This window comes from Urocampus carinirostris, chromosome 15, assembly GCF_059441175.1.
Source record: "Urocampus carinirostris isolate Australia breed hairy pipefish chromosome 15, RoL_Ucar_1.0, whole genome shotgun sequence".
Lineage (NCBI taxonomy): Eukaryota > Metazoa > Chordata > Actinopteri > Syngnathiformes > Syngnathidae > Urocampus > Urocampus carinirostris.
This window is the reverse complement of record NC_142363.1, coordinates 32,028,557-32,055,215: the sequence shown is the minus strand read 5'-3', so window position 1 is coordinate 32,055,215 and position 26,659 is coordinate 32,028,557. Positions and strand designations below refer to the sequence as shown.

At 38.7% G+C, this 26,659-nt stretch overlaps 1 protein-coding gene across 4 annotated transcripts; it reads right to left on the bottom strand.

Moving 5' to 3' along the window:
* Positions 1-4,333: 4,333 nt before the first annotated feature.
* On the bottom strand, positions 4,334-25,571 carry letm1 (leucine zipper-EF-hand containing transmembrane protein 1). Of its 4 annotated transcripts, none has more exons than XM_088354329.1 (15): positions 25,221-25,571; positions 20,617-20,674; positions 19,731-20,202; positions 17,047-17,190; positions 14,359-14,496; positions 14,022-14,225; positions 13,794-13,913; positions 12,616-12,747; positions 12,381-12,539; positions 10,806-10,898; positions 10,599-10,622; positions 10,360-10,494; positions 10,098-10,291; positions 6,981-7,137; positions 4,334-4,762 (listed from the first exon to the last, which is right to left on the bottom strand). In XM_088354329.1, the coding sequence occupies exons 1-15, from the start codon at positions 25,303-25,305 to the stop codon at positions 4,595-4,597; spliced, it is 2,283 nt and encodes a 760-aa protein (XP_088210455.1). In that variant the 5' UTR covers positions 25,306-25,571; the 3' UTR covers positions 4,334-4,594. The 4 variants fall into 4 exon arrangements, with proteins under 4 accessions (XP_088210455.1, XP_088210456.1, XP_088210457.1 ...); XM_088354330.1 differs by having other exon boundaries at positions 6,981-7,119; XM_088354331.1 differs by lacking the exon at positions 10,599-10,622.
* Positions 25,572-26,659: the final 1,088 nt, after the last annotated feature.

The following is a 26,659-nucleotide window of genomic DNA, read 5'->3' as shown; positions in this document are numbered from 1 at the left end:
GTTCCGTGGGTGAATTATGTACAACCCACTACATAATAATAATTATAACTGTCATTCGCCTCGGCCGAGACATACCTAATTGGTATAATGGCGGCGCCCTCTAGTGGCTGCGGCTGCATCGACTCGCTACAACGGGTCAGGTGTATCGACATTTCGTTCTGTGTACATTGTTACAAAGAATGACAATACAAAGGAAATTATTATTATTATTATTATTCATTGTTATAATTGCCATTGTTAAGTGATTACTAGCATAATATAGTTAATAGATGGGTAAAACTAAATTAATGTGGTAGTATAAAAATGGAGAGACTTTGTATCCGCAAAGCCAATATATGAGTATATATGAGTAATATGAGTAAATATGTGTATTCGAGAGGTGTTTGTTGTATGTTAATACACAGAAAAGCTAACTGTGGGAAACAATTATTAAGATATGACGGGTAGGATTTAATAAGCATATGCGTCTTCCGACTCCCTTTCGAACATGTACAATAGCATGTTTTTTTTGTTTTTCCGATTTGTTTTATTTGTTTTTCTTTAGTTTTTGTCATGTTCGAAATCAAAAGTTGTATTCATTTATAGGGATTTTTCTTGCTTTAATTTTGAAAATCGTTTGGATTGAAACGAATTATTCTTTCCTGTAATCAGTCAACAAATTTGCCTCTAGGTGTTGCTTGTGCTCCACCATAAACGTTTTATTGCTCTGAAGGATGCTAGAAAGTCCTACACTGATAAAAAATTAACTTAAGTTATTACTTTGAGTTCTTTGAGTTCTGATATGAATTATTAATCCCAAGAAAATGGAATCAATGAACCAGTCAGTTTGAAATACGAAATACAGATAGAATCAGGACCGACCCGCAAATTGTTGGGGCCCTAAGCAAAATGAGATTTGGGGTCCCCTATTACTTGATCATTTGCATACCTACTAGAACTCATTCCGTGTTCTACTCCAAGGGTGGGCCACTCTTTGGAGTTGGGGGCCACATTTGACATAGTATAATAGATTAGTTTCATCAAGTTGGTTTTGAAACGACTGCAATTAGAGAAAAATTGTATATTCGGTCCCCCGTTTTAAGCACTACATTCGTGATTTACTTTTGAAGTATTATTCTAAGACTTTTTGGGGCATTAATGAAGTCGTATTTTTATTAGTTATGTTGTTTTTTGTAGTGTCACTGTAGTTTTATTGTGTACCATTTTTGTAGTATTTCTGAAGTCATTTTTTTATGTAGTATTTCCATAGTAGTATTTTTGAGTATCTCTGTAGTACTTTGGTTGTTGGGAGTACTGGGAGGTCGCTGGTTCGCGCCTCGACCGAGACATACCTAATTGGTATAATGGCGGCGCCCTCTGGCTGCGGCTGCATCGACTCGCTACAACGGGTCAGGTGTATCGACATTTCGTTCTGTGTACATTGTTACAAAGAATGACAATAAAAAGGAAATTATTATTATTATTATTATTTTCCTAGAGTTTTTTTGCATTATTACAGTAGTTTTATGATTATGACATTTTTGTAGTATTAGTGTAGTACTAATTTTTTTTAGTATTTTTGTACTATTGCTGTTGTATTTTGTAGTATTTCCATATAGGAATGTTTGTTGTATATCTGTAGTATTTAAGTAGTTTTATTTTTGTATTTTTGTGATATTTCCATAGATTTCTCGTGGTATCGCTATAGGTTGTAATTTGTAGTATTTCTGTTGTAATCTTCTTGTAGTAGTATTTTTGTAGTAAGATTTCTCTAGTAGTTTTTTATATATTATTATGTATTGATATTTTTTAGCATTTCAGAAGTATAACTGATGTATTTCCATAGCAGTATTTAAGTATTTTTGTAAAAAAGTCTAGTATTTCTACTGTACTATTTTTGTCATATTAATGTAGTTGTTTTTTGTAGTGTTTTTGAAGTAAATCATTTCGTAGTAGCATTTTGTAATGTAGTATAGTATTACTGTGGTATTTTTGTAGTAATTCTATACTATTTTCAAAAAAAGGAAAAATAACATGAGGTCCCTGTTTTCAAGCACTGTATTTTAAATATAGTTTTGTAGTTATTGTGGAATGTTTTTCTTTTATTTTTTGTAGAAGTATTTTTGACACCGGGGAGCAAAAAAGTGAGCCACTCTTGAGGGCCCCCTAGTGGTTGGGAGGGCCCTAGGCAGCCGCTTAGCTCGCTATGGTAATAGGTAGCTCATACTCCTGGTACCACAGATAAAACAGTACAATAAGTACTACTGATGTGTAATACACGTGTAGGCCTATATGGTTAAATAACATACATAAAATATGCAAGTAAAGGTACAAAATAATATACTAACTGTAGTTGTTTTTCGCAAGTACGACAATTTTCGACATGAGAATTTTTCCAACTTGAAACCCATTTCACATTTTCTTCAAAAATTATAATGAAATCCAGAAATTGTTGGAAAGCAAATAAGAAACCAAGGAATACCTCTGAAAGGGTTTTTTTAAATATTTATTTTCTATACATTTTTGTTCAAAACAGTTCATCTGATTGGGTGAATTTTCTTACATTTCAAGTTCTCAAAAAAAAAACGGAAATAAAAGGATTTCAGTGAAATTACACCAAATACTCGTCTTTTTTAGGGTGTGTAAATATTTAAGGGGAGTTTAGTGGCGACAATCGACATGCTGTCACTTATTGAGCGTTGAGTAAATGATTATATAGGAATAAGAGTTTCCGTGATTCACTCCCAGCTGCCGTTTCTGATTCCCCCCACGGATGCAGTCCAAAGGGATAAACACAAAATCAGCAAATAAAGCTCCTCAAACCATATATTTTTTTACCTTTGGCTAAATAATCAATTAAAAAAAACACACAACAGAGGACGGTTCGACTCTTATGAACTGCCAGGAAATAGTCATCAATCAAAGTGCAATTCTGAATCTTCTTTAGAAGTGACGAGTGATGTAGCGCCCCCTTCTGACTGAAATGAGCATTGCGTCCCAGAAACAAAAGTTATTCTTGGAGTCCCGTACAACCACCAGAGCATCTCAAAGTCCTTGTTCACGCGAGAATATTCCGAAGGAACCGAAACCTTTTGAGACTGGAATTTGCACGTATTCCTGGGCCACAGGAGACACAAGACTAATTTGCAGGTATGAATGTGTGTTGGTGGTTAAAACGATGGAGGAGATATGTTTCGGAACGCCGTCGACACAACAGAATACCGATGTTCAGTCGATCCACACGGTTTCAGTGTTCTGCAAGAGGCACCACACACACAACTGCACATACATACATTTTGGGGGTATTGCAGGAAAGCAAGAGAAAGGATTAAGCCGGGATATGAATCATCTTGGCTGAATTTAGCCTCATGTCGGTTGCATGAAACCAGGGTAACTATAGCTCCATGAACTGCAACCATTGATCTTAGCAATTAGCATCCTTTCTTATCATGACACATGGGCAGCGGTTGTTCATTCTCTACCCCAATTGGTTAAAAACTCAGAAATTTGGTTTGATTCTTCCCTGGGCGATGACCTCACCCCCCAACTTAAACATCCAGTTCACTTTCTGCCAAAATCTCAAAAACCTCCGCCTCCACAAACTACGTTTTCTCCTCGGATATTCACGGTTCACGATTGTCACCCAATTTTGATTGAAATTGGGCCGCAGTAGCCAAGGAGGTAGAGCCCTCGTATTGCAACCAAGAAGTTCCAGGTTTGATTCCCAACTCCTCCGAGTTATAAGTAAAACACTGAACTCCCAATAAGCAAGTAAGCGCCTTGCCTGACTGACTCCGCTATCGGTGGAGTGTGTGAAACACATTGTAAAGCGCCTTGGGAGATCATCAATGACTGGTTAAAGCTATAAAAAAAAGCAGTCCATTTACCAAAAACCACCACCTGCCGGCAAATCCCTTATGAGATAGAAGACTTGAGCTGACCAGCTAGGTTGCTTGCTGGGGGGTCTTCCTATCTAAAAGCACTTTCGCTCGATTATCCAGTTCGAACCACTTCAGGGTGAGATGAGTAGGTGGGCGTCTAAAACAGTATAAGACTAGGCACTATGATTGCATTTTTTAAAGTGAACATGCACGAACTGAACATTCAGTGCCTCTGGCGGTCGTGAGGGAACTACAACCGGACTTCATATGTCCGCCCGTGCCTCCGATCAGAGTTCAAACAGGGAGAAGCTTGGCACGTCGCCATGGCAACTAAGGCCACTTCAACAGTTCATTCGAGCCGTCGAGGATGAAAGGAGATGGGGCCGTGCGATGAAATGATTTGAATGGATTCTTTGGTCGGAATCACAAACACCAAATGTGTACGATGGGGATGAAAAATGGCAACAAAAAAGGAGGAATGACGGTTTGTTTTTCATGCTAAAGTGCAGGAAGCATCGCACGTTTGATTGTTTTCACGGATACCTTAAAAAAAATGTTAAGGATGTGTTCTTTGCTGTCATCCCTGCTGGTCCAATAAATAATAAAACAAGATTTTTTACACCATCAGTAGGATTTTTTTGCTTTGCCTTTTAAAGGCAAAAGTCCAGTTTCTCAAGGCAGTTTATGGTGGCAATCTTATATCTATATATAGTTGGCCACTTTTTCCTGCGCCTTTATCCGTTGAGCTTGGCCGCCTGCTCTTTTTCCGCTTGTTCCTTTTCCGCCTTCTCCTTGGCTTTTTCCTTCTCCATCAGCTTCTCCTCCTTCTGCAGCATCACCAAGATGTCGGCCACCTGTGTGGTGGAAATGTCGATGTCCTCTTTGTCGATCAGCTCCACCACCTGCCGGCAAACCATTGTTAAAATATTAGATGGAAGACATGAGCTAACCTAGTTGCTGTGACCTTCCTTGCTTGGTGTTTTACTATCTCATAGCATTCTTGTTCGGTGATCCAGTTTGAACTGGTACAGAACAATGGATTTTATATTGGAAAAGGGGTGATGATGGGTATCGCTCGCCCCATGGCTGGGTGGGCATCTAAGACAGAATAAGACTAGGCACCAATGTTCCCTGTAATTTTCCAGGGGTCTGAGCGTTCACACAAAGTCGGTGAGCAACGCTTGAAACAACAGTGAGCAACCATAATCCCAAGTGTGGCAACTGAGTCATTATCAAACATGTCCAAAACTTGACATCAAGTTACATTTTGCTGAGTTTCTGGCAATGGGGAAAAAAAAATTTCACTTTTGAATGAATTGACTAATGTATTGTGCAAAAGGTTGTACCGCCTACAAACGTCATTTGTTTTTACAACAATTCTTTCACAAGATTTTCATTTCTTTTTTTTCCTGGTATCTTTTGTCGCATACTACTAACATTTTTGGGGAATTATTTAGTCGGTTGCACGATACAGAACTGTATTCAATCACATTTTTTTTGTGGAAATACAACGTTGGCAACAAGATTAACTTGATATCATTGGAAATTATTTGAATGCAACACAAACTGTTTCTTCCTTTTCCCAGTTTTTTTCTCCTTTTTTAAATTCCTTTAAAAAAAATCTCATTGTGTTTATTTTTTTCCTAGCTTACTTTTTTCTTTTTGCTCTCTATTTACTTTTTTCCTTTGTTTCTTTTCTTTTCGGCTTTTTTCTAAATTTGTCCTTTTTTTCTCTTCCTTTTGTTTCTTTTTTTCTCAGCTTTTCACTACTTTTCATTTTGGTATTTTTTTCTTTTTTGTTCTATTCCCCCTTCCTTTTATTCATTTTGTGCATAATTTTACATAATATTTGGTCATGTTGGGATTAAAGAAGCAAAAACAACCTGAAGAGCCGTTTGGACCCGAAAGAGCCAGTTCCCTTTGGTGAGCCGAGCCGAAGAAGCCGGTTCTCGAAAAACTCTACTGACTTTGCTCAACTTCGTTCTACTTCGACCTTAACTTCAAAATTTCCCTGTTTTTTTTCCATTTTTTTTAAACCCTTAAAAAATCTCATTGTGTTTATTTTTTCCTAGCTGTTACTTTTTTTCTTTTTGTTCTCTACTTACTTTTTTCCTTTGTTTCCTTTTCTCTGGCTTTTTTCTGAATTTTTCCTTCTTTTTTCTCTTCCTTTTGTTTTTTTTTCTCAGCTTTACACTACTTTTTCATTTTTGTATTTTTTACTTTTTTGTTCTATTCCGCCTTCCTTTAAGTCACGTTGTGCATAATTTTACATAGTATTTGGTCATATAGGGATGAAAGAAGCAAAAACAACCTGGAGAGCCGTTTAGGACCCGAAAGAGCCGGTTCCTTTTAGTGAGCCGAGCCGAAGAAGCCGGTTCTCAAACATTTTAAAAACTCACACACGCAGCTTAGACGGAACACTGCTAGGCATTATCGTAGATGAGACAGATTTCTTCTGAGTCATGCTGAAAAAAGGCATTCTACTTGTGTCTTCAAACTTTCTGGCATCCACTAAATTGTTAAACGAGGAAAAGCAGTCTCCCAGTTCTTATTTCTTGTATACTACAGAGCAGGGGAATGTATAATAATATTCTGAAAAATAGTCTGTGTAATATAATAATCTGTGAAGCCCTTTGAGACTCTTCGTGATTTAGGGCGTCACAAATAAAAATGACTTGACTATAGCGAGCATTTATGATTAAAGAATAGGGCTGCGTTTCAGGCTGGACCTTACACCATCGATCAGTTCGATGAGGATTTTGTTCAAACATCCATTGCAGCCTGGTCATGCTGGAAAGGTATTATCTCATGTGTGGTCCCTTCTCAAGGTTTCTTCCATTACCCCATGTTGAGGTTTTTGAGTTTTTCCTTGCCCTCGTGTAGGTTTTAGATCAGGGGATTGTGTCATAATAGACTGTGGATTTCTATGATCTGTGGTCTGTGCAGCCCTTTGAGACTCTGAGGTTAAGGGCTATACAAATAAACATGACTTGACTTGAATAGACCTTCCCGATATACATTTTTGTTCGTTTTTGTCATTTCCCGCTTAAGCTCTTTTAACCCCGTAAGACCCTGTATTATTAGAAACTAAACAAAATTCACAAACGTTTGTGGCCTCACCTTGATGACGTCGTCAATATCAATCTTCCCGTCCTTGTTGTCGTCCAGCGCCTCGGCGATGCTCTGCAGTTTGTGCTCGGGAATGTTTTGGATCTGCCTCATGACGCCAATCAGCTCGTCGATGCTGATCAGGTTCTCCCTGAAGGCGTAGAAGAGACTGGATACAGGAAAATGCGTTACCGGCCTGGGTGGGGGTGTAAAAAGCGGTGGAGATTTTGCTCTGTTTGACGTATACGTATGCTCTTGGGGGGGGAAAGGGGGTAGGTAGGCATGCTGCATTCCAGCTCCTCCCTTCCCATGATCACACCAATCAAAGGTTTTCAGCAAGCTTGTAGAGGTTTTCCTTAATAATTCATGCCAGGGAAAGAATCATTGCAGATGCTTGACTATACAGTGAACCTTTGCCGAGTTTTGGATTTCTCATTTTTACCTTTAACATCCTGTGATAATGATTTTTTTGGGATCAAAGTTGGGCTCACATTTAATGCTTCAGATATTATTATGGCTGTAAACCAGGAATCACCCACATGGTGCCCTCTATGAATACCAGAGTAGCCCAAGTTCTAAATATAGATAGATCATTGTGCTTTTTTTAGGAAACAAGCATATTGATTGACCTGGCATTGCTGGGCTTGGGCATTCTACTTGGGTGAGGTTGTTGGAACCGTAGTTTGTTGAAAAAGCGCCAGAAAAACACTAAAGCTGCGTGGCCGCTAGTAGCCCCGGAGCCGCTTATGAAATGAAATCTGCATTTATATCGCGCTTTTCAAGTCAATGACTTCCCAAAGCGCTTTACATTGTGCTTCACATTTCCCAATAGCGGCCGTGATCTGTGCAGCCATGTAAGGCGCTAACCTGCTTATTGGGGGTTCAGTGTCTTACCCAAGGACACTTCGACATGTAACACGGACAAGCCGGGATTCGAACTGGGATCCCTTAATCCTAAAACGATCGCTCTACCTCCTGAGCTACTGCCGCCCCAAATTTTTTTTACACGAAAGCAGAGATAGATCGTTCTTGTAGGCATTTATTGAAGGTGCCTTGCATGGAACCTAGCTAAAAATACTCCCATAGGCCTATAGTACAACTGTGTAAAATTTCGCAAAAAAACAGTTCAGCCAATTTGGAGCCTATAAGAACACACATACACACACACATGCGCAAACGCAATTCGGGATTTATAAGTAAGTTTAAATTCCATTTCTCCTAAATCAATGACATGATCAGTGTCTTTATGTAAGGTACATGATCAGTTCTCCCAAAATTTGTATCAATAAAATTAGCTTATATTTTAAATATCTTGCTACTCATCTGGGGATTTCAGTTGCCGCTAAATGTTATTGCACTATTGCCATGATACACTTTTTTCATCGCTATATTATTAAAATTTAGGCCAATATCAGCACTAACTTGTAAATATTTGGGATTCTTTACCCTGACATTTTATTATTTTTTACCCCTTTTTGGTCTTCATTGCATGTTTATCATGGAGTGCCACGATACAATGTTCACTACATTGTTATCAATGACAATAAAGAAATGAAATGTAATTCACTCAGTTCCGTCTTAGTGGTTAACAGAACCCATTTAAAGCCAACTAATCATTACAACCAATAATTACAGTGTAATAACATGATCATTTTTAGAAATGTATATTAAACTCAAAGCTCTTAGTGCTAATCAGTAGCAAAGGAAATTCAAAGGTTGGTGACCCCTTAAAGGTTTGAAAAGAAAAAAGTGATTTAGACATTTGAAGGAGGAGCCACCTTTAATTCATACATGCGACAGCGCTTGTTTTCAGCCAATCAGAACGTGAGGCAGACGACAGCCAGAGCTGCCGGTTTAGGTCGGCCGCCTTTGTATCGCGGACAAGCACATGTGATCCACATGTACAATATTTTGTATTATTTAGTATTTTGTATTTTGATTGACAGCCTGTTGCCATTTTGTATAGTCTTAGAAATGACCTGACTCATTACTGTTCTATGTAAAATCAACCATCAAGATGAATACATATACAGCGAACCCCCGTTTTCACGCATACATTCACAATAACATGCTAGGAAAATCGGTTGGTTACAATTTCAACCAAATCCTCATGACACAGCTCCCTATCAAGCTCACAGAATGACATGTGGTATAATACCATGAAATAGAAACCTGGACACGCCTTAAAAACTTCCGGAATGGGTTTGTTCTGTCATAGGTTATGGACTTTTAAAGTTACCTGCAAAGACAGGCTAAAGAAAACTTTTATAGCATTAGATGCGCCAAGAAATAGGACTGAGGTGACATATCTGAAACTCATGAAGGTCTGTTAGAAGGGATAGCAATAGAGTGTACATATCCTGCTTTACATTTGCAGATAGAGTCCATCTGAGCTGAAAAATTGGAATCTATTTCTATGTAGTTGGTGAGGGGTTTCTGACTTCCTTATAGATCGCCAACATTTTACATCCACCCTAAAAAGGTTAGCATCATTGGACACCTTGATGCCATGTATAAAACTCTAGAGACCCTTTTCTACTGACTTTTGAGAAGTTTGCATAATCCGGAATAAATGATTCCACTATACACGGTTACTGTAACTATGACGGGCGTAGCTTAGCGCTTGCTGTCGGACGTATGAAGTGATTTGATGCTGAGGGCTCACTGTATGCACATATGATTTATTTGAATGTCATGATTGTAGGCAGGGTTAAATCTTTTTCAGCAAGTTCACTGCAGACAGCCACCATGCCGTGTTAGCATTGGTGGTAGGAGCAAAAAAAAATAGAAAAGAAAAGCATAAAACACACTCAAAGGACTGGAGCTCAGCTTACCTCGTGGTGTGTCTATGTTTGGTCAAGAATAAGCTGTGAATGTTCACAGTCAATTAGGGTGCATGAAATGGTTGATTTTGTTTTATATATGTGAGCCACTGATCTCCACCAGGATTTTACCATGCAAGTGGGGAGGACGATAATGAAAATTATATGACAGGATGAATAACAATAGCCGGTTTAACATGGAGCCATGAATTCAGATTAGAATTGAACCTGAACAGAACAGAATTTAATTCAATCGTAATGACGAGGTCCCCATGTAAACGCGGCTTAGCATTTTTTTGTATCTTACCCCACTGGTGGCGACATTCCACTGTCCATCTGCCCGTCCAGGATGAGCTTGTCGTTCTCCAACTCCCCGATAATCTTGTCGATTCGTCCGATCATGCGATTGACCCTCTTGGACAGACGCTTGCTGGCCTTGGACTCGCACACGGCCTTCTCCTGGCCCGTCTTGGAGAGCTCCATCTTGATCTCTTCCAGGTCCTGAAAATTGAAAGGTAGCAAATGTTTAAAGAACTGTCTACATCATTTTTCAAGGCAAGCAAGCATACCTCACTATACTCCTGCACATCATCTTTGAGTTCCTCCAGCTCCTCCTTCTCTAGAGTGAGAAGCTTCTTCTGCTCCTTCAGCTTGGAGCAGGCGTCGCTGATCATATCAATCTCCTCTTTGGTAATCTCCTCGCCCTTTAAACAAACAAGATCAATGAACCTCACGTTTTAAGTGTAAAGAGCTACGAGGGCAATGTGAGCACAGGGAGGAGATAGCATGAGATAGCGCTAACGCTAACCTGGTAGCGCAGGAATGTCTGCCACTGTTCAAACCGAGTTGGTGAGCAAGATGAAGCCAAAATGAGAATGAAGAAAAAAAGCATAGCAAAGTGACAGGTTGTGTGAGTAAAGCAAAAAAAAAAAAGCGAAAGAAGCAAACATGCAAAAGCTCAATAGAAGTATTGTTACACCTCATGTATGCAATTGGTCAACAAATTTCAAATTACTTTCACTCCTTCAACGACTGGTGCAGTGTCTCGGAGCACGTCAGCTTGAGTCGGTGTTTCCCTAATTTGTTGGGCCTCCATTTCCTCGCTGTCCTGCAGGGGGCACCAAAGGTTGATCAGTGTTAATAGTTTCTGTATTTCCCAGAGTATAAAGCACACTTAAAAAACCCAAAGTTAACCAGGAATTTGAAAGAGCTGCTTATATCCCGGAATATACAGTGGATACATTTGGAAAGGCATAGTTACATTTAAATGATACTGCAAACGGTAACTGTTCAGCCTTTGAGAAACGTATAAAGCTCTGTTCGAGGGCCGACAGATTATTGGTTAACATGAAAATTGTTACTAAAATGAAACATAGAAGTTCTAAAGCAGCTCAGACGCACACTTTCGAACGGCTACTGAATGTTTAATGAAACGTGTAAAAAAAACTATGTACTGTACTCTTGTTTGAACTGTAGTTAGCATGTCTTAGCTTAGCTTAGAATATATCTGTACAGTTAACAAGCTAACAGCACTTTTATGTACTTTGATTTTACTTTTACAGCTACCTTATAAGAGTAATGGTTGAATTCATTGTCCAAAAAAACCAGAAACTAAAAAAAAAGAACTCTGGTTATTTGGAACTTCATTCACTCGCTGTCTAATTGACAAAAAAGGGGATACTTTGGTGTGAAGACAGCACAGTAATCATTTATGAATAAATTATTGTCAGTGTAGAAAACAGATGCCATAATGTTATTTTTTTTCTATGAAATAATACATTTCAATCTAAATGTATTTATTTATTTTTCATGCAGCCTTAACCGTTAATCATTAAAACCGTTTCAAAATAATAAAGGGCATTAAACATTTAAGCACTCAATGGATTATTTAAAGGTTGTGTATGTCACTTCAAAAATATTCTATATGCTGACACCATCTCCTGGCTGAAATCATCATTGCAGCTCCCTTTGTTGCAACTGCAAGTATGTGAAATTCTTAGATGCGCTGCAACAAACTCTTCTTTTTCCATCGTTTCTGGAGTTTGGATTGGCATTTGGACTTTATTTGAAACTGTCATTTTCTTAGGTTCACCATTTTCATCCTACAATTAGAGAAAACCATGAGCCAACAACCCTTCCGCCTCCTTCCCTTCAGCGTAATGCGGTTTTGGTCGGAACACCGATGAGAAAAATAAGAGCAGATAGGCACTGTGAAAAAAATGAATATATAAAGGCTATTTGAAATCAGTTAGGGATTATTAACGCATACTTATTAGAGAAAATATTTCATTTTAATCTTTTAAAGAACACCTCAAACTATGCAATCCACCTTTAAGTGTGCATTGATTCCAGTTAGAAATATGAAGATTTTTTTGGAACAATGTAAAAATCGTTCAATATTATAGAAAGAGGTTTGGGTTGGACTTTAATGAATACATTTTGCCTCTCGTGACCTGAGGTTAATCTTTTGGCAGCATAAAAACATCTGAAATTTGAAATCTCAGTCAAATAATGTACAACTTAAAAAAATACAAGCCACTGAGGTGTATTTTCCTCTACGTTTTCATTCGAGGCAAATAAAATTTGATACCCTGGCAGCTTTCTCAGCGGCATCAGCCAGCCTCTCCATTTCCCTGTCCTTGTTGTCCTGGCGAATGGCTGCTTCCTCCTGCAAGGTAGTCTCCACTTTGGTCTTGTTGTCTACTTTGGACAGTTCCATTTCAGCCACCTTCAACTGGGCCTCCTTTGTCTGTGAACGAATGGAAGCAGGTGGGTAAGACTGAACACAGAAGCAGGTGTTTGGGATCAGAACCCAAAAGACGTACCACCATCTCAGGGAGCGTCTGCAGGGTGGTCTTCAATTGGTCAGCGGGGGATAGGGTGTCTGGGAGGTACATGGCTCGGGAAAGCAGAAGCAGGGAGGTGGGGATCTGCTGATTCAGATGAAGCTCCAGCCACTAAAGAAGAAAAAATGTTTTTGTGTTTATGGGAGAATCGATCCTAAAAGATTTGCAAGTTGACAACACTGCAAAAGTTCTGCTTCAAAAAATGAGGTAAATTAAATAATATTTTTGTTCTACTGTCAGATCCTAGTGCTCATACTAAATATCAAATTCAACTAAAAGAACAATACTTGATTGTTAGGTATTAAGATTTTTTTAATCATTTTCATTTAGTAAAATAAGATAAATAATAAAAAATAAAAATAAAAATGGCAGATGATTTGTAATAAGTTTTGGTATTTTCTTCTACTCGCCTAAAAGAGTAGTATGAGATAATTCTTGGAGTGACTAACATTAACTGATACAACACCAAGTTTTAAAAAGTTTCCCATTTTATGGTTTAATCCGAAAAATTTGTATAAGTAGTATTTTATTCTAATTTCATAAGACAAAAATTAACAAAATATGAAAAGAAAGTTCTGAAAGTGACTATAGAAACTTGATTTAACAGACAATATTGAATAATTTTCCCAGTTAAAAATATATTTTAAGAATTAATATTAGGACGTTTTTTGAATTCAAAAATAAAACAAAAACACTTAAAATACCAAAAAATAGGCTTTAAAATTACCATAATTAACTGATATAGAAGATAATACTAAATATTTTTCAAATTTTATGATTATTTTAAGAATGTTTTTAGGACTTTTTTTTTTTTTAATTTGACAAAAAATATGAAAGAATAACACTTAAAATACTTAGCAGACAATATTATATTTTGTCCCATTAAGTTATTTTAGAATTTTTTTTCCTCTTAGTCGAACAAAACAAGACAAAAAAAAAAAAAAAACACTAAAATACTAATATAAAAATGTTAAATGACCAGAATTAACGGATCGAGTAGATCATTCAAAATATTTTCGCATTTTGTGATTCAGGAATATTTTTTTAAGTATACACAATTATCTGACATCAGCAATATCTCTTTATTTCATTGGTTATTTTTTCCTTATCTGATTAGAAAAAACTAACAGCGACATTGTAAGCATCGTGTGAGCCACCTGGCTGAGCTGTTCTCTGAGGCGCTCCTCTGTGACTCCAAGCGATCTCATTCCTCGAACTCGACAGGCAGCCTGCACCTCATTCACGTTAAGGCTCTCCACGCCCTCTTCAGCAATCAGCTTGAAGGAAAAGAGAAAAATATGAACAATTGAGCATTTATATAATCAAGTAACATGTCTTTATCATCATTTTCTCCCCACTATTAAACAGAGAAAAAGCCAGGCAACCTTATCGTCAGCCCGAATGTTCCTCAGCTTCATGATGAGCTGGAAACGCAGGAAGTTGTTGGTGCCGATGGACTGGAGCTCCAGCAGGCGGCACAGCGCCACCAGCTGGGGGCGGGTAAGATTGTCCAGCGTCAGCTCGTCCTCGAACAGTTTGGAGAAGCGCAGGATCTCCTCGTTGCTGGGACGTTCGCCTGAGTCTCGGATCTGGTGACGGATAAAAATGTACATATTCCAATCTTTTATTGACGTGTTATGAACAGGTTTTTTAGAGTGCTCTTTACATAAACCTGAGGTGAATATGTATGCATGGGTTTCACGTTCTATGTATTTCACTAACTTTCTGGAAAAAGGTGGAGAACTCTTCAGCCACGTCTCCTTGGGCCGCTTTGTTACGCAAGGCGATCTCCTCAATGGTGTCTTGCAAGAACTTGGCCATTTCCAGCTTGACGCGCAGTTCCTTTTTCAACCTTTCTTCCTGCATAGATACGTTCACATTTTAGGATATAATTACCTCAATCGAACATGTATGTCATTATGAGTATTGTTCTTAAAGATATTGTAACGTTTTTGGACCCTTTTCACGTGACGTTCCATTGCTTTCCCTGGCAGAATGAGAGCCATTACGGATGGCAGGAAGCACATTAGCGAACAGCACTTGAATGGGCATTTGAGTTTAAAAAAATACCAATAACCACGACAGAAGAACATAACCACCAATTTTTAGCATTGTGACTTATTGTTGTGCGTTGAGCTGTGGCAACCAGCAAGGTGCTGGGCCCAACTTCGAATGTTATCGTATTAACTTTGATCAAGACAGAAGATGAAAATCAAACGGAGGGACTCAAAGCCCTCAAATTATTCCAGGATTCGCAGCGAACATATTTTAAAAGGTAGGTTTGGTGTATTTCAGAAAAGATTTACGTCATTTAGGTACAAATCACATCAAAGACACTCAATGTAATAAGTTAGCTAAGGCTAACTAGCAATTTTAATAGTACTCTTCTGAATACCACATGTATTGGAACAAGTTATGTGTCAAGTCATGTTTATTTGTTTAGCCCTTCATCACAAAGAGTCGCAAAGGGGGTGCACAGACCACAGATTATTGAAAACTACAGACTATTATTACACCATTTCCTGATCTAAAACCCACATGAGGGCAAGGAAAAACTCAAAAACCTAAACATGAGGAAAATGAAGAAACCTTGAAAAGGGACCACACATGAGGGTAACCATGAAGCCTATTATGCCGGAATAAACTGCCAAATTATCAAAGGATAAAACAGGAGACAAACGTTAAGAAGATAAAACATTATTTCACCAAAGTAAATATTTTCAACATGCTCAAAGGTGATTTCTATACAAGGCAAGAATGCCCGGTGCTTAACTGTTCTATTACCTTTTACCCAAAATTTAGATACGAAGTCAATTTAGTAACGTTTGCACGAGAGGGACATTTCATGCGGGGGTGCATTTGTTGGCACAACAAAGCACAGCAACGCGTTCCAGCTACAAAGAACTGGTAAGCTTCTAGATTTTTATAAGATTTTAGATCAGCGCCGGTGTATGGGGATACTCCATTTAAAACAAGAATGATAAAACAATTTGAGCAGCGTTCGGTTGAAGTTGATTTGACAAATGATGGCACTCTAGATTAAATACCTTAGCAAACACAGCTAACGATAGTGTCCTACCTTTGCAATAATTATGTGCCTGCCCGTGTCAGCAAGCAACAAATACCAGTAACCCAACCAGCTACGAAGAACTGGTAAGCATCCAGACTTTTATAAACTAAAGCTTTTAGACAAGCACCGGTGTGTACTTCATTTAAGCAATATATTGGTACACATTGTAAGGACAGAAGACAAGTAGACTGGATAATTTGGTCAGGTGTGTGAATGTCATGAGGAAAACTGTATGGGTCGGTAGCTAGCAAAGCTAATCCTATCCTCAGTTTCTCTACATATAGCCCTTTGTGCTTTCTGACAAAATGAACTACCTTATTTGACAGCTGCACAATACTCTTTTGACTAGTCATTGCCAATGGTCTTGAATAATATAGCTGTTTTTGTTGTGGTTATCTACTGTTTACTGCCCTTGTCCACTGTTAACGACGGTTTACTGCCGTCCGTCATGGTGTAGTCACATAGTTAGGTCACGTGTATCCAAAAGGGCAATAAGCTTTTTGGGGACATCTTTATTTAATAAGGGTTTGACATTGTTACACCTTTGATTGTAGATTCTTCTTTACAGAGAGCTTAACTAACAGGTAAAGCTTGCAATAATTATAACTCCTGAAGGATTTTTTATTTTATTTAATTGACGATAAGGGATTTAATATGATACAAATTTAATTTTGCTGAATGCAGTGGGGATTTTTCACAGGGATTCAAGGCTTGGGGTCAGAGTGGCCTGGACAAGAATTATTTTTACATAAAAACGAGAACGAGGACAAGGGGTGACGCGGGAAAAGGAGACGAGGTTTCTGATGAGCTTTCTTGTTGTGAGCCCTCTAGACGTGGCGGCGTCTTCCGGCGAGGAGGAGGTGACGTTGGCACCTGGCCCGCCCCAGGGGAGGAAAAAGCACGCCCCATGGGAGGGGCCGATGCCCCGACGCGTCAAAAGGACAGAACACGGAAGATGGAGGGACAAGACAGACAGACAGGAGCAGAGACAAACGGGAGCAAGGCTCGACGAAAACTAATTAGACTAATTCAACAATAATTCGGCAATATTCGATGGAATTCACTTAATTATAATTTAAGAAAATAAATCTGGCCCCGTGTGAAAATGCCTGTCTCTTGTGAATATGTTTCCCTAAATTAAGAAAAGAGCATGCATTTGTTAGGAGAATAAAGTTTGTGTTTGGTTAATGGAGTCAGATAACTAATTCGAACAATTTGGTAAACGCTAAATTTATAATATAGTTTTTTCCCTAACACTCCATATGATTATACAGCCAAGACTATTGAAGCATGAAAGCAAAGATGAGATTCTACTTGTTAGCGGCTGTGGTTGTGGTTACCTTTTTGGACTGCGTCTCAAAAGTGGACGGCAACATGTTGGGGAAGAGTTTGAGCGCCACGGGCAGAAGGAACTCCATGAAGGGGACGATGATGAACACCAGGAAGGGAAGCAGTCGGAACACGTCGGCACAGGTCCGGAGGAACTGAGGGAGCGAAGCAAATGAAAAATAGGTATTTCTGTAAGTTAATTGACAACCAAAAAAGCCAAATTACCGTTTTTTTTTTTTAAATTACGCCAAAAATGTTCAACATTTTAACGCACCAAAATACAAAAACAGGACTGTATCGGTCCTTTCCCCCCTGCATGTCAGCAGGCTCGGGAATACGGATTTAAGATTGATCCAGTTAAAAAGTCTTTTGTGAGAGCGGCTATTGAGATGTATATCTTCACATCAAAAGTGGTGTTGGGTGTGTTGGTGAATGGAGTGAAGTTGCTTGCTTGTTGGACAGCACATGGAAAAAGAAGACTTGAGAATGAATATGAAAAGAAGATTAAGGAAGGGGGAAGTCCAGCTCTGATGAATAGGCTGTGGATTTGGGACATGCAAGCTCAGGGGTGGCCAGTAGCTGCATATGAAAAGGTGCAAATGTAAGTTCTTTGTGTGCTCAGGGTTGTTAGGGGGACATTCACCACCAGCTATTTACACAACACAATCCCCCTTGTTCTCAATAACACCAATTATAAAGTGAATTCAGCATATCATATATCGTGAACCTAAACTGGTTTAGAATGTAAAAAACATGATTGATGCAAGCACAATTTGGAAATTTGAATCCCTAATAACAGAGGTTAAAGTCTACAACTCTGAGTTTTGGTCTAGTCTTCAATGGTTCTTGCAATATTGCATCATCATACACATGTGCATGCATTGAAGCAGGATTTGTCACTTGGAGTTGTGAAATAATATATGCAAAGACATGTGTGCTGTTGCTCTTCAACTGACTGGAATGCAGCAATACCGTAGGCTTGCGCAAGTTTGAAAATACAGTAATGAGATTACAGAAGAGTCTCGCCCAACTTGAAATTCCTGGCAGTACTAAAACAGTCAAATACACTAATGGGATAAAAAGGATGCTAGACTAGTTTTGTTTCTGCAGTGTGACTGTAAATAGCTCAAATGACACAGTCACAACTTGACACCGGAGACCCGTGCAAAGAGTATTCACTCACTAGCCAACCATCGCCTCTTGCTTAGGCTAAGCTGCTGACGCCAGTGCTGTGACCTGGGCTGCCCTCCTTGGACTTTCCTTTTCAACTCTCTTACTAAAATAATACCAAACTTCACAAAGCTTTTTAGGCCCAAACCAGTGAAACTCATTCAAGAGCAAAGACAAACTTAGGCAATTGACAAAGATTATTATTATGACCACAAGTATAGTGAAGTTTTTATCACAAGTGACATTTGAAGCACCTTTGATTTATAACTTGCTGACTTACTCCGCCTGAAAAAGTTTATGATTGACTGCAAGTGGTACCAAGGTGGAGAGTTAATGCATCTTCTCCTAAGCTGCCCTAAACACCAAATGAGTAAACACACACAGCGCACAGCTACTTTCCTTAAGTGATCCCATTAGAGCAGAGATTCGCAACCGGTGGGTTGCGATACAAAATTGGTTCGCAGACCCATTTTTAGTAGGTTGCGACCCATTTTTAGTAGGTTGCAGGCCTATGCATTGCAAAAACTTGCTAAGAAATTAAAAATAACCTAGGGTCAATTAAACTCTTTAACAGTAACAATAATCTGCTGCAAATGTGAGATCACGCTCGCATATTCACACCGCAGAAAATGACCAGAAAAGTTTGGCTACTCAGATACTGTAATCTGTTTATCGCAGTTAATGGGGACCAAAATTGCCCCAATATGCGAAAATCTAAAGGCCAGTATATAAAAAAAAAAATCAATATACTTTACGATCTTGTTTAAACGTCCTCTCATTCAATACATATGAGAAGTAAAATGTTTTCATCATTCGGGTCGCGGGTAGTAAATAGGGTTTGGATTTGTAGGTCCTCAGGGCGGACCAGTTAAGAACCACTAAATTAGAGACACCCAAGTTAAGTTTCAGAAATGTGAAATTTTTCTTCCGACGCGATTACTATTATTATTATTTGAAAAGACAACAATAAAATTCGTTTTTCAATCTACTTTATTGTTATTTTATGTTTACATATGATTATTACAATGTTTAATTATTCCAAATTTTCTGGGGTTCTTTAACATAGTCATATGTAGCACTCTTATTCGTCTGCTGGTCTCGAAGGAATGAGATCACGTGGAGTTCGAGATTATGATTGCAGAGTCTCGATCAAAGCTTTTTCCGGTGCAGAACGGCGAAAAAGACGATGATAAAGACTATGGATAATTCGGCTACATTTTAATCTGCAAAACTTTGTTCACATAAAAATTCCGGCGACCCAAAAAAAAATAATAATAAGTAGATGTTGCTCTCAGATCGGTAGGCGGGAGAATCGTAGCCAAAGCGGTAGTCTCCCGACCAAATCGGGAGACTTAACTAGTGTGGACACCAATGATTTGGACGGAGGCACACCAGGACGTCATAGTATAATCAGGAACTTTCTCATTTTGCTCGATAAATTTCGGATTACCAATGTGAAGCAGTTCAATTTCCTACTGTGGGGTTAAGTAAAAGAGAGTGCATACAAACACAAAAATATCCTCACCTGTCTCCTCTCTCTCCGGGACAGACCGTGTCCGTTGAGCACCCTCCACAGCATCCGTCCAGCTATCCCCGTATCCACAAACAACAGCCTAAAGCCGTGGTAATAATGTTTGATTTCGTCTAGCACCCGCTGCGGCAGCGTTCGTCTGACAGGCTCGGCGTCCAGAGTAGGACTGTACACTGGCCCGCCTTCTTCCAGCTTCTTCTTGTCCTTCAACGAACGCAAGGACTTCTCCACTTTGGAGTCGTCCAGTCTCGCCGGCGAAACATGGAGCCACCGGACGCCATGGATGTCCTGCTGCCAGGGTCTCGTACCCGTGGAAATGGAGAGGTAAGGCGAAGAGGGAGCCCAACTGGCCAAAGCAAATGAGTGGCGCCTTGAGTTCGTGCACAAGCGGGGTCCATCGGACGAGAGGATTGAGGGACCAAATTGAGAGATCTGAGATTTGCTGACTATTTGAAATCCATCAAGCCTGTGGAGGTAGAAGAAAAAAATCTAAATAAAGTTATGTTTTAAACACTCAAAAAACGAGATAATAATGGGGAAACAGAACTATTCACTCACCCAGCACTACATGTTTGAAAAATTCAAAATGTACTCCAAAAAAAATAAAAATGACCAAAATTATAAACAAACACTAAGACCACCCAAAACAATCTGGACAATGTATTCTTACTTTTGTTGCTGGTAAAAACATTTTTTTTAAATAATCGGACAGTATCTCAATTCATAGAACTTTATTCTGTCGATAGAATTAATATCAGTTGCATATTTTTTTAATATTTTTTTATCAGTCACAAAATTCCATGAGCAATCATAACCGGTGGTTGTCGAGTCAAGTCATGTTGTGAACCTATGAATACACCAAAAGATATAATTGGCTTACCTTTGACTGGATTGTCTTAACGCAGTGCAGTTGAGGCAAGAAGTGTCTTTTAGTTTCCCTGTGTTGAAGAAAAAAATGATGTTCAGTTGAAACAACAGCAAAACATCTATTACATAGGGAGTATATTAACCACGCTGGGTGAACTAAATTCAGATCCAATTCATTCAGCATTTTCTAAGTTTTAATCCACTCTTCCGTTGAATGATAAATGATGAAGTAATTTTTTTTTTTTAACATGTAACGCCTCATGACACTTTAGACCAATCAGAGAACCGGTAACCAGGCCGCACCCCTCTAAGCACTCACATGACAGGCTGCAATGGACCAAAGAAGATACGCATACAAAACACATAGAGTGTACTGGAAGCACCTCATTTTGAATGACAGAGGGAATGGACTGGAAATGATGCAAAGAGTGGGCAAGAGGGTATTGAGTTGCTTTTAATGTCATGGCCCCCCTCTAATCATCAATAGCTGACTTGCCGGTCTCTTAGCAGTGTAAACCAAAGCATACATATAAATAAACCCTATTTTTAATGACCCGCGCAAGCTTTTTGTTGTTGTTTTTAATACAAAGAACACTAAGCATCATGAAGCGTCTCAACATCCTTGCTGACTCCAGTCGGTCAAAACAGATTAGAGAGTAGTTGATAGGGTGAATCTATATCAGTGTATTACAAAAAAAGGTATACAATATGTGAAATGTGAAAATACTTAATAAGTTAGGATGAAAACTACTGGCCTGTTTTGAGAGACTTCTTGTGATACCCCAAAAACAAGGATGTGAATCAAACATTATAATACAAGAAACAACACTTTAACTGCTTTTAACTAGGAAAATAAAGTTTGGCTGACCTGCACTGGCTCCCTGTCAGTTTAAGATGTTATCTTAAGATTCCGTTGGTGTTATACAAAATTATGCATGGACTTGCCCCCTCATATCTTTCAGATTTAATTTCCCCCTATGCTCCTGCCTTTGCTGGGAAAATGCCTGTCCACTAGTGATCTCAAGATCCAAGAAGATATCTGCAGGTTTAAGATTATTCTACATTCGTACGCTGGTACTGTGGAATAGTCTGCCCACTGAGATTCAATATGCAACCTGAGAGGAACCGTTTAAATCTAGGCTTCAGAAACATTTATATTCTACGGCTGAAGAATGGCCTTAATTTCACATTAATGGTGTCTGTGTATGTTTGTTGATGCCCTTGCAATATCAATTGCAGCCTGGTCATTCTGGAAGGCGGATTATTTCATGTGCGGCCCCTTCTAAAAGTTAATTTCCTCATGGTGAGATTTTATAGCTTTTCTTTGCCCTAGTGTAGTTTTTAGATCAGGGGATGGTGTAATATTATTCTATACACCCCTTTGAGACTTCTTGACATGAAGGGCTATACAAATAAACATGACTTGACACTTTACTGTGCTCTAATCTTTACTGCTGCCGACCATGTGTAAATAAATTGCACATTGACCAGCTTTAAACGGTCACTGGCCGCGCCCTTCACAAAATTTCCGGTGGTGAAGAGGTGTAGTAGCATTGAACCTTTTTAATTCAAATGGACATTGCATTTTAGTAGAATCAGATCCAGGAACTAATTAGGGGGAAACTTCCTCATTATTAAATTGCTAAGGTTTTGGTTTTCATATATACAATACCTCATGCAAATTTTAAATGCCAAAATATTTTAACTCACTTTTAAGTTTGCTTGGGAACTATTTGTGTCATATCTAGCAGGACAGGACTGACCTTTCCTATTTTCAATAAGCAGGACCTGCAGCCGACGAGCCAAGGTCGCCTTCGTGATCCTCATCTATTAATAAGCTCGGCCTGTATTGTGCCAACTTCAACTGAATGTCTATGCTGTGTTTTTGTTATCAACCCATAACACTCACAACAACAAAGTTAAAAGAAAAGAAGGAAATAATTATTACCCCTGTGTTATGAAGTCAGAATAGATAACCTTTCAAGTTCTTTTTTCCATCAAATCTCTCACGTTTTTTAACCTGGCGTTCCACCTTTTTTGTATTTTTAGATTTTTGCTTTGCATTGTAATCAAATGATAGTTACAATTTATTATCTAAACTATCCAAATTTCTAGTTATCCAGTCCCCATGCTCTGAAATAGGAGGATCAAGAACATTTTTATTAATAGTACTTCAAGACTCTTTTCATCATTTTAACTTTTAATATCATAGACCAGTGATAGTGTTATCTGTGCTCACTTTTACACAATATATTTACTCCCAGCACAGTATAAAAAGTGAGCCACTATAATGATTTGGCAGCCCTATTTTCAAACTGTAACACATTTGTATGTAGTTTACATCCTCAAAACAAAAAAACACAGGCTTTTTGGTTAAGTTTTTGTGAAGGTAATAATACCACGTGAGAATAAAATTTGAATACGACCTTTTACAGTTTAGTTAAACATGTACATGTTGACCTGCTGCCCTCTGGCAGACGATTTACAAATCCCTTGAAATGAGGACTAACAGGCTCAGACTGTTTCGCCCCGGGGGCCACTGCAGTTCTGAACAAGCCCACTCGATTCTAAGGAAAAAAAAAAATTGCCTATATAAAGAAATATATATAATTTGATTTTATTTATTGCTTCTTATTTTTGCACAATGTTTTCCCTTATTGGGAGTCTTAATAGAAAGGATGCTTCTTTTCTAACACTTGCTCCGGAAGGTTTTCCTTCTGCTCTCCCTTGTGCTTTCGCTTTGGATTTTTTAATGCTATTGTGTTCAAGATGAGACTTATTTTGATCAGTCAAAATTCAAACACAGACTTTTGTATTACTCCCTTTTGGTAAGGCGCCCGCTTTGAGACTGGGAGGTTCGGGTTCGCGCCCCGGCCGAGTCATTCCTAAGACTTAAAAAGTGGTCGGCGGCGCCCTCTCTTGGCTGCGGCTGCATCGGGTCAGATGCAATCGACATTTCGTTCTGTGTACATTGTTACACAGAATGACAATACAAGGAAATTATTATTATTATTATTATTTTCTTCAAAAATGATTAAACGACACATTGTTAAGGGGAAGGCTGAAGGGGGAACAAATCTCAGAAATTAAAATATCTACCTTGATTCAAACAATGTGATCGTTTCTAAATAGACTGTTATAATGATGTAGGGTTTAATAATTTGTTGGATAATTGATAGAAGTTCCTTAAGTTTTTTTTGGGAGGTCAGTTCTCTTATAAGCTTTTGGCTTCAACCTGTTATACTTTTTTTCTTTCAAGTGATTGGTTTCATTATGTGATATTAGTTGCACCATGATTGAAAAGTAAAAATGAAGGAGAAATACAAAAGTCAATGTACTATTTTCTGGTGTAACTTAGGCCAGTTGAGTAATGCTCACCAATTATTTTTTAGCATTCTTTTATAAGGTTATTTTTATAGTATTCTATTACATCATTATACTGGATTACAACCTCTAATCTTGTTGCAAACAACGTGAGCTATGTTGTTATCAATAAAAATCAATACACTTGTATTATGTTATACAAGATAATAGGGAGTCCAATCTGAAGGTCAATTACTTCTAGTATTGTTTGTTTGTATCCCGGCAGCGCAGTGGTTAGCTGGTGTGCGGCACAGCTCTGAGGTCATGAGATCAAACCTCCTGTATGGAGTTTGCATGTTCTCCCCGGGCTTGCGTGGGTTTCCTGCGGGCACTCCGGTTTCCTCCCACATTCTAAAAACATGCATGTCAGGTTAATTGGCCGGTCTAAATTGTCCCTGGGTGGGAATGAGCGAGTTGTCTGTCCCTGTGTGCCCTGCGACTGGCTGGCAACCAGTTCAGGGTGCCCCTGTCCACTGCCCCAAGATAGCTGGGATGGGCTCCAGCACCCCCGCGACCCTACTGAGGATAAGCAGTGCAGATAATGGATGGATGTTAGGATCCCTTAACCACTAGGGTCGTTGGAGAATGCTCTTCCCCTGAACAGTCTTCACCCCTGAGATCCGATCTGCAAGCTCAGTGGAAATGTTTAAATCTAAGCTTAAAACTCACTTCTACTCTATAGCATACGAATAACCTTAACTTCTTATATGTAATAACTTGTGAAGCCCTTTGAGACTATTTGTGATCAAGAGCTATACAAATAAAAATGACTTGACTTTCCTGTGGTTTATCTTGGGCACGTACAGCATGGTGGAGCCCATCCCACTGCAGGTCAATATATGTTACATGTTGAATACTAATGATCTAAACGGCGTGGATCAAACAACAATTTTGCATTGAATGCCACGGCATAAACATTTCAAGTAAATGATTTAAGGAGGGGAGAAGATGTAGGTGCTGCCATGGCAACGGGCATCTTCCCGGTCCAATGCGACCTAGTTTGCTGTCCTTACACGACCCGATTGCAGCATGGTTTTCCTATTGGGTTGCTCTCCTTTGGAAGATTTTGAGCAAGGTTACGGTGACAATGAGTCATCAGATCACAGCTCGCTATGGAAAAGTACCACATATGCTAATCATGACGAGGTAGTTAGCTAGAAGTAGTTAGCATGTGCTCCCCCCACCCACCGCGTGCACACACATACACACGCGCACAAGCCTACAAATGCATAACAGTAATAAATAAGTGTTTACCTTTGGCTTTCCTTATATCGTTGTTTAACGACCTGGAGGTGGTCATTAAAGGTGCCCTGGACCTCGTAAATAGGATTAACGCCATGTGGATTTGCTCGTTGTCTGTCTCGCTGGTCCCCGGACTTGTTTTTAATTACCTAACAAGCTACTTAGCTATCAAGCTAGGTTAAACGAGTTCAGATAAAAAAAAGAAATTAGACTCCAAGAGTTGGGGAGGAGGCACATAGAAACAAAAACACGACGCTTAAAAAATGGTGTAACATCGGAGGTTTGGGTTACGAGCTTCATGCCCTTCCCGTCGTTCGTTCGTTCTCTCGCTCGCTCTGGAAGGAGGCCTTGAATGACAGCATGACTTCCGGTGACGTCATTATACCGTCAGCCCGGGAGCCGCCAAACGGAAGTAAGGGAGTGATTCGATAATGTAAAGGGAATATGTGAAAAAAGTTACTGTTTTTAAAAACTAAATTTAAAAATCGTGTCAACTTAATGCATGGGCATGACTCTTATACGACTATTTATACTTTAGTTGGGAATTAAGTTCTTTTTTTTTTAAGTCAGGGCGGAAATACATCTGCTGTGCATGTGAAAAAAATAAATCAGCTCACTCATATTTTTTCTGATAGATTTCCGTGTTCAAATGAAAAAAATATCTATAATTTCACAAATAACTGATCATCATTTCATATAATAAGCTAGACAAACAATATTGTTTGGATAAAAGTGTGTTCTCTGAGAAAATACACTTTATTTTGAAAGTCATATTGTATCACGTTACCGACGACTGGAAATTCTGACTGGCTACGTTTACGCGGTAATTTTCCAAAGTGTCATTCTATTCAAAGCTCCTAAAGGGCAACTCTTTTTTAATTTTAAATTGACAAACAATACACCTCTTAGAAAATATGCAATAATCACAAGGGATGATTCAGATCGTCTTAAAAGTGTAATATTACTTCTTTTGTGATACTTCTACCCAAAACACTGTGGTTTTATCTTGTACTGTAAAGGCAGGGTTGGGTAGGGTTACTTTAACTTGATTACTTTCAATTACTTTTGGATTACTCCAATACCAAATATGCTAATGAAAGACTAAAGAAACGAAATATGAATAAAATTATGACTCACAACACGTGGTAAGCTTTCTCTCCTGGCTTTGATCTCCGGCAAAACTAACATAAAATGCGACAGAAACAAAATGAAAATAAATCCAAACAGCTTGCCAACATCATTTTTGCCGTTCCATGTATTCCGCTACTCCCCAAGCCTGCACAAAATTTAGAAATTGTATTCATATTTTGTTTCTTTTGTCTTTTATTAGCATATTTGGTATTGGAGTAATCCAAAAGTAATTGAAAGTAATCAAGTTAAAGTAACCCTACCCAACCCTGTGTAAAGGTGCTTGCACAATCAGAATGGCACTTTTTAGTTTTACTCCACAT

Coding starts and splice junctions, on each gene's coding strand:
- letm1 (XM_088354329.1), bottom strand. CDS start 25,305: ATGGCGTTAATCCTATTTACGAGGTCCAGGGCACCTTTAATGACCACC. Junction 20,203..20,616: donor TTAAGACAATCCAGTCAAAG/GTAAGCCAATTA, acceptor CTACCTCCACAG/GCTTGATGGATTTCAAATAG. Junction 14,226..14,358: donor TCTCCACCTTTTTCCAGAAA/GTTAGTGAAATA, acceptor ATCCGTCACCAG/ATCCGAGACTCAGGCGAACG.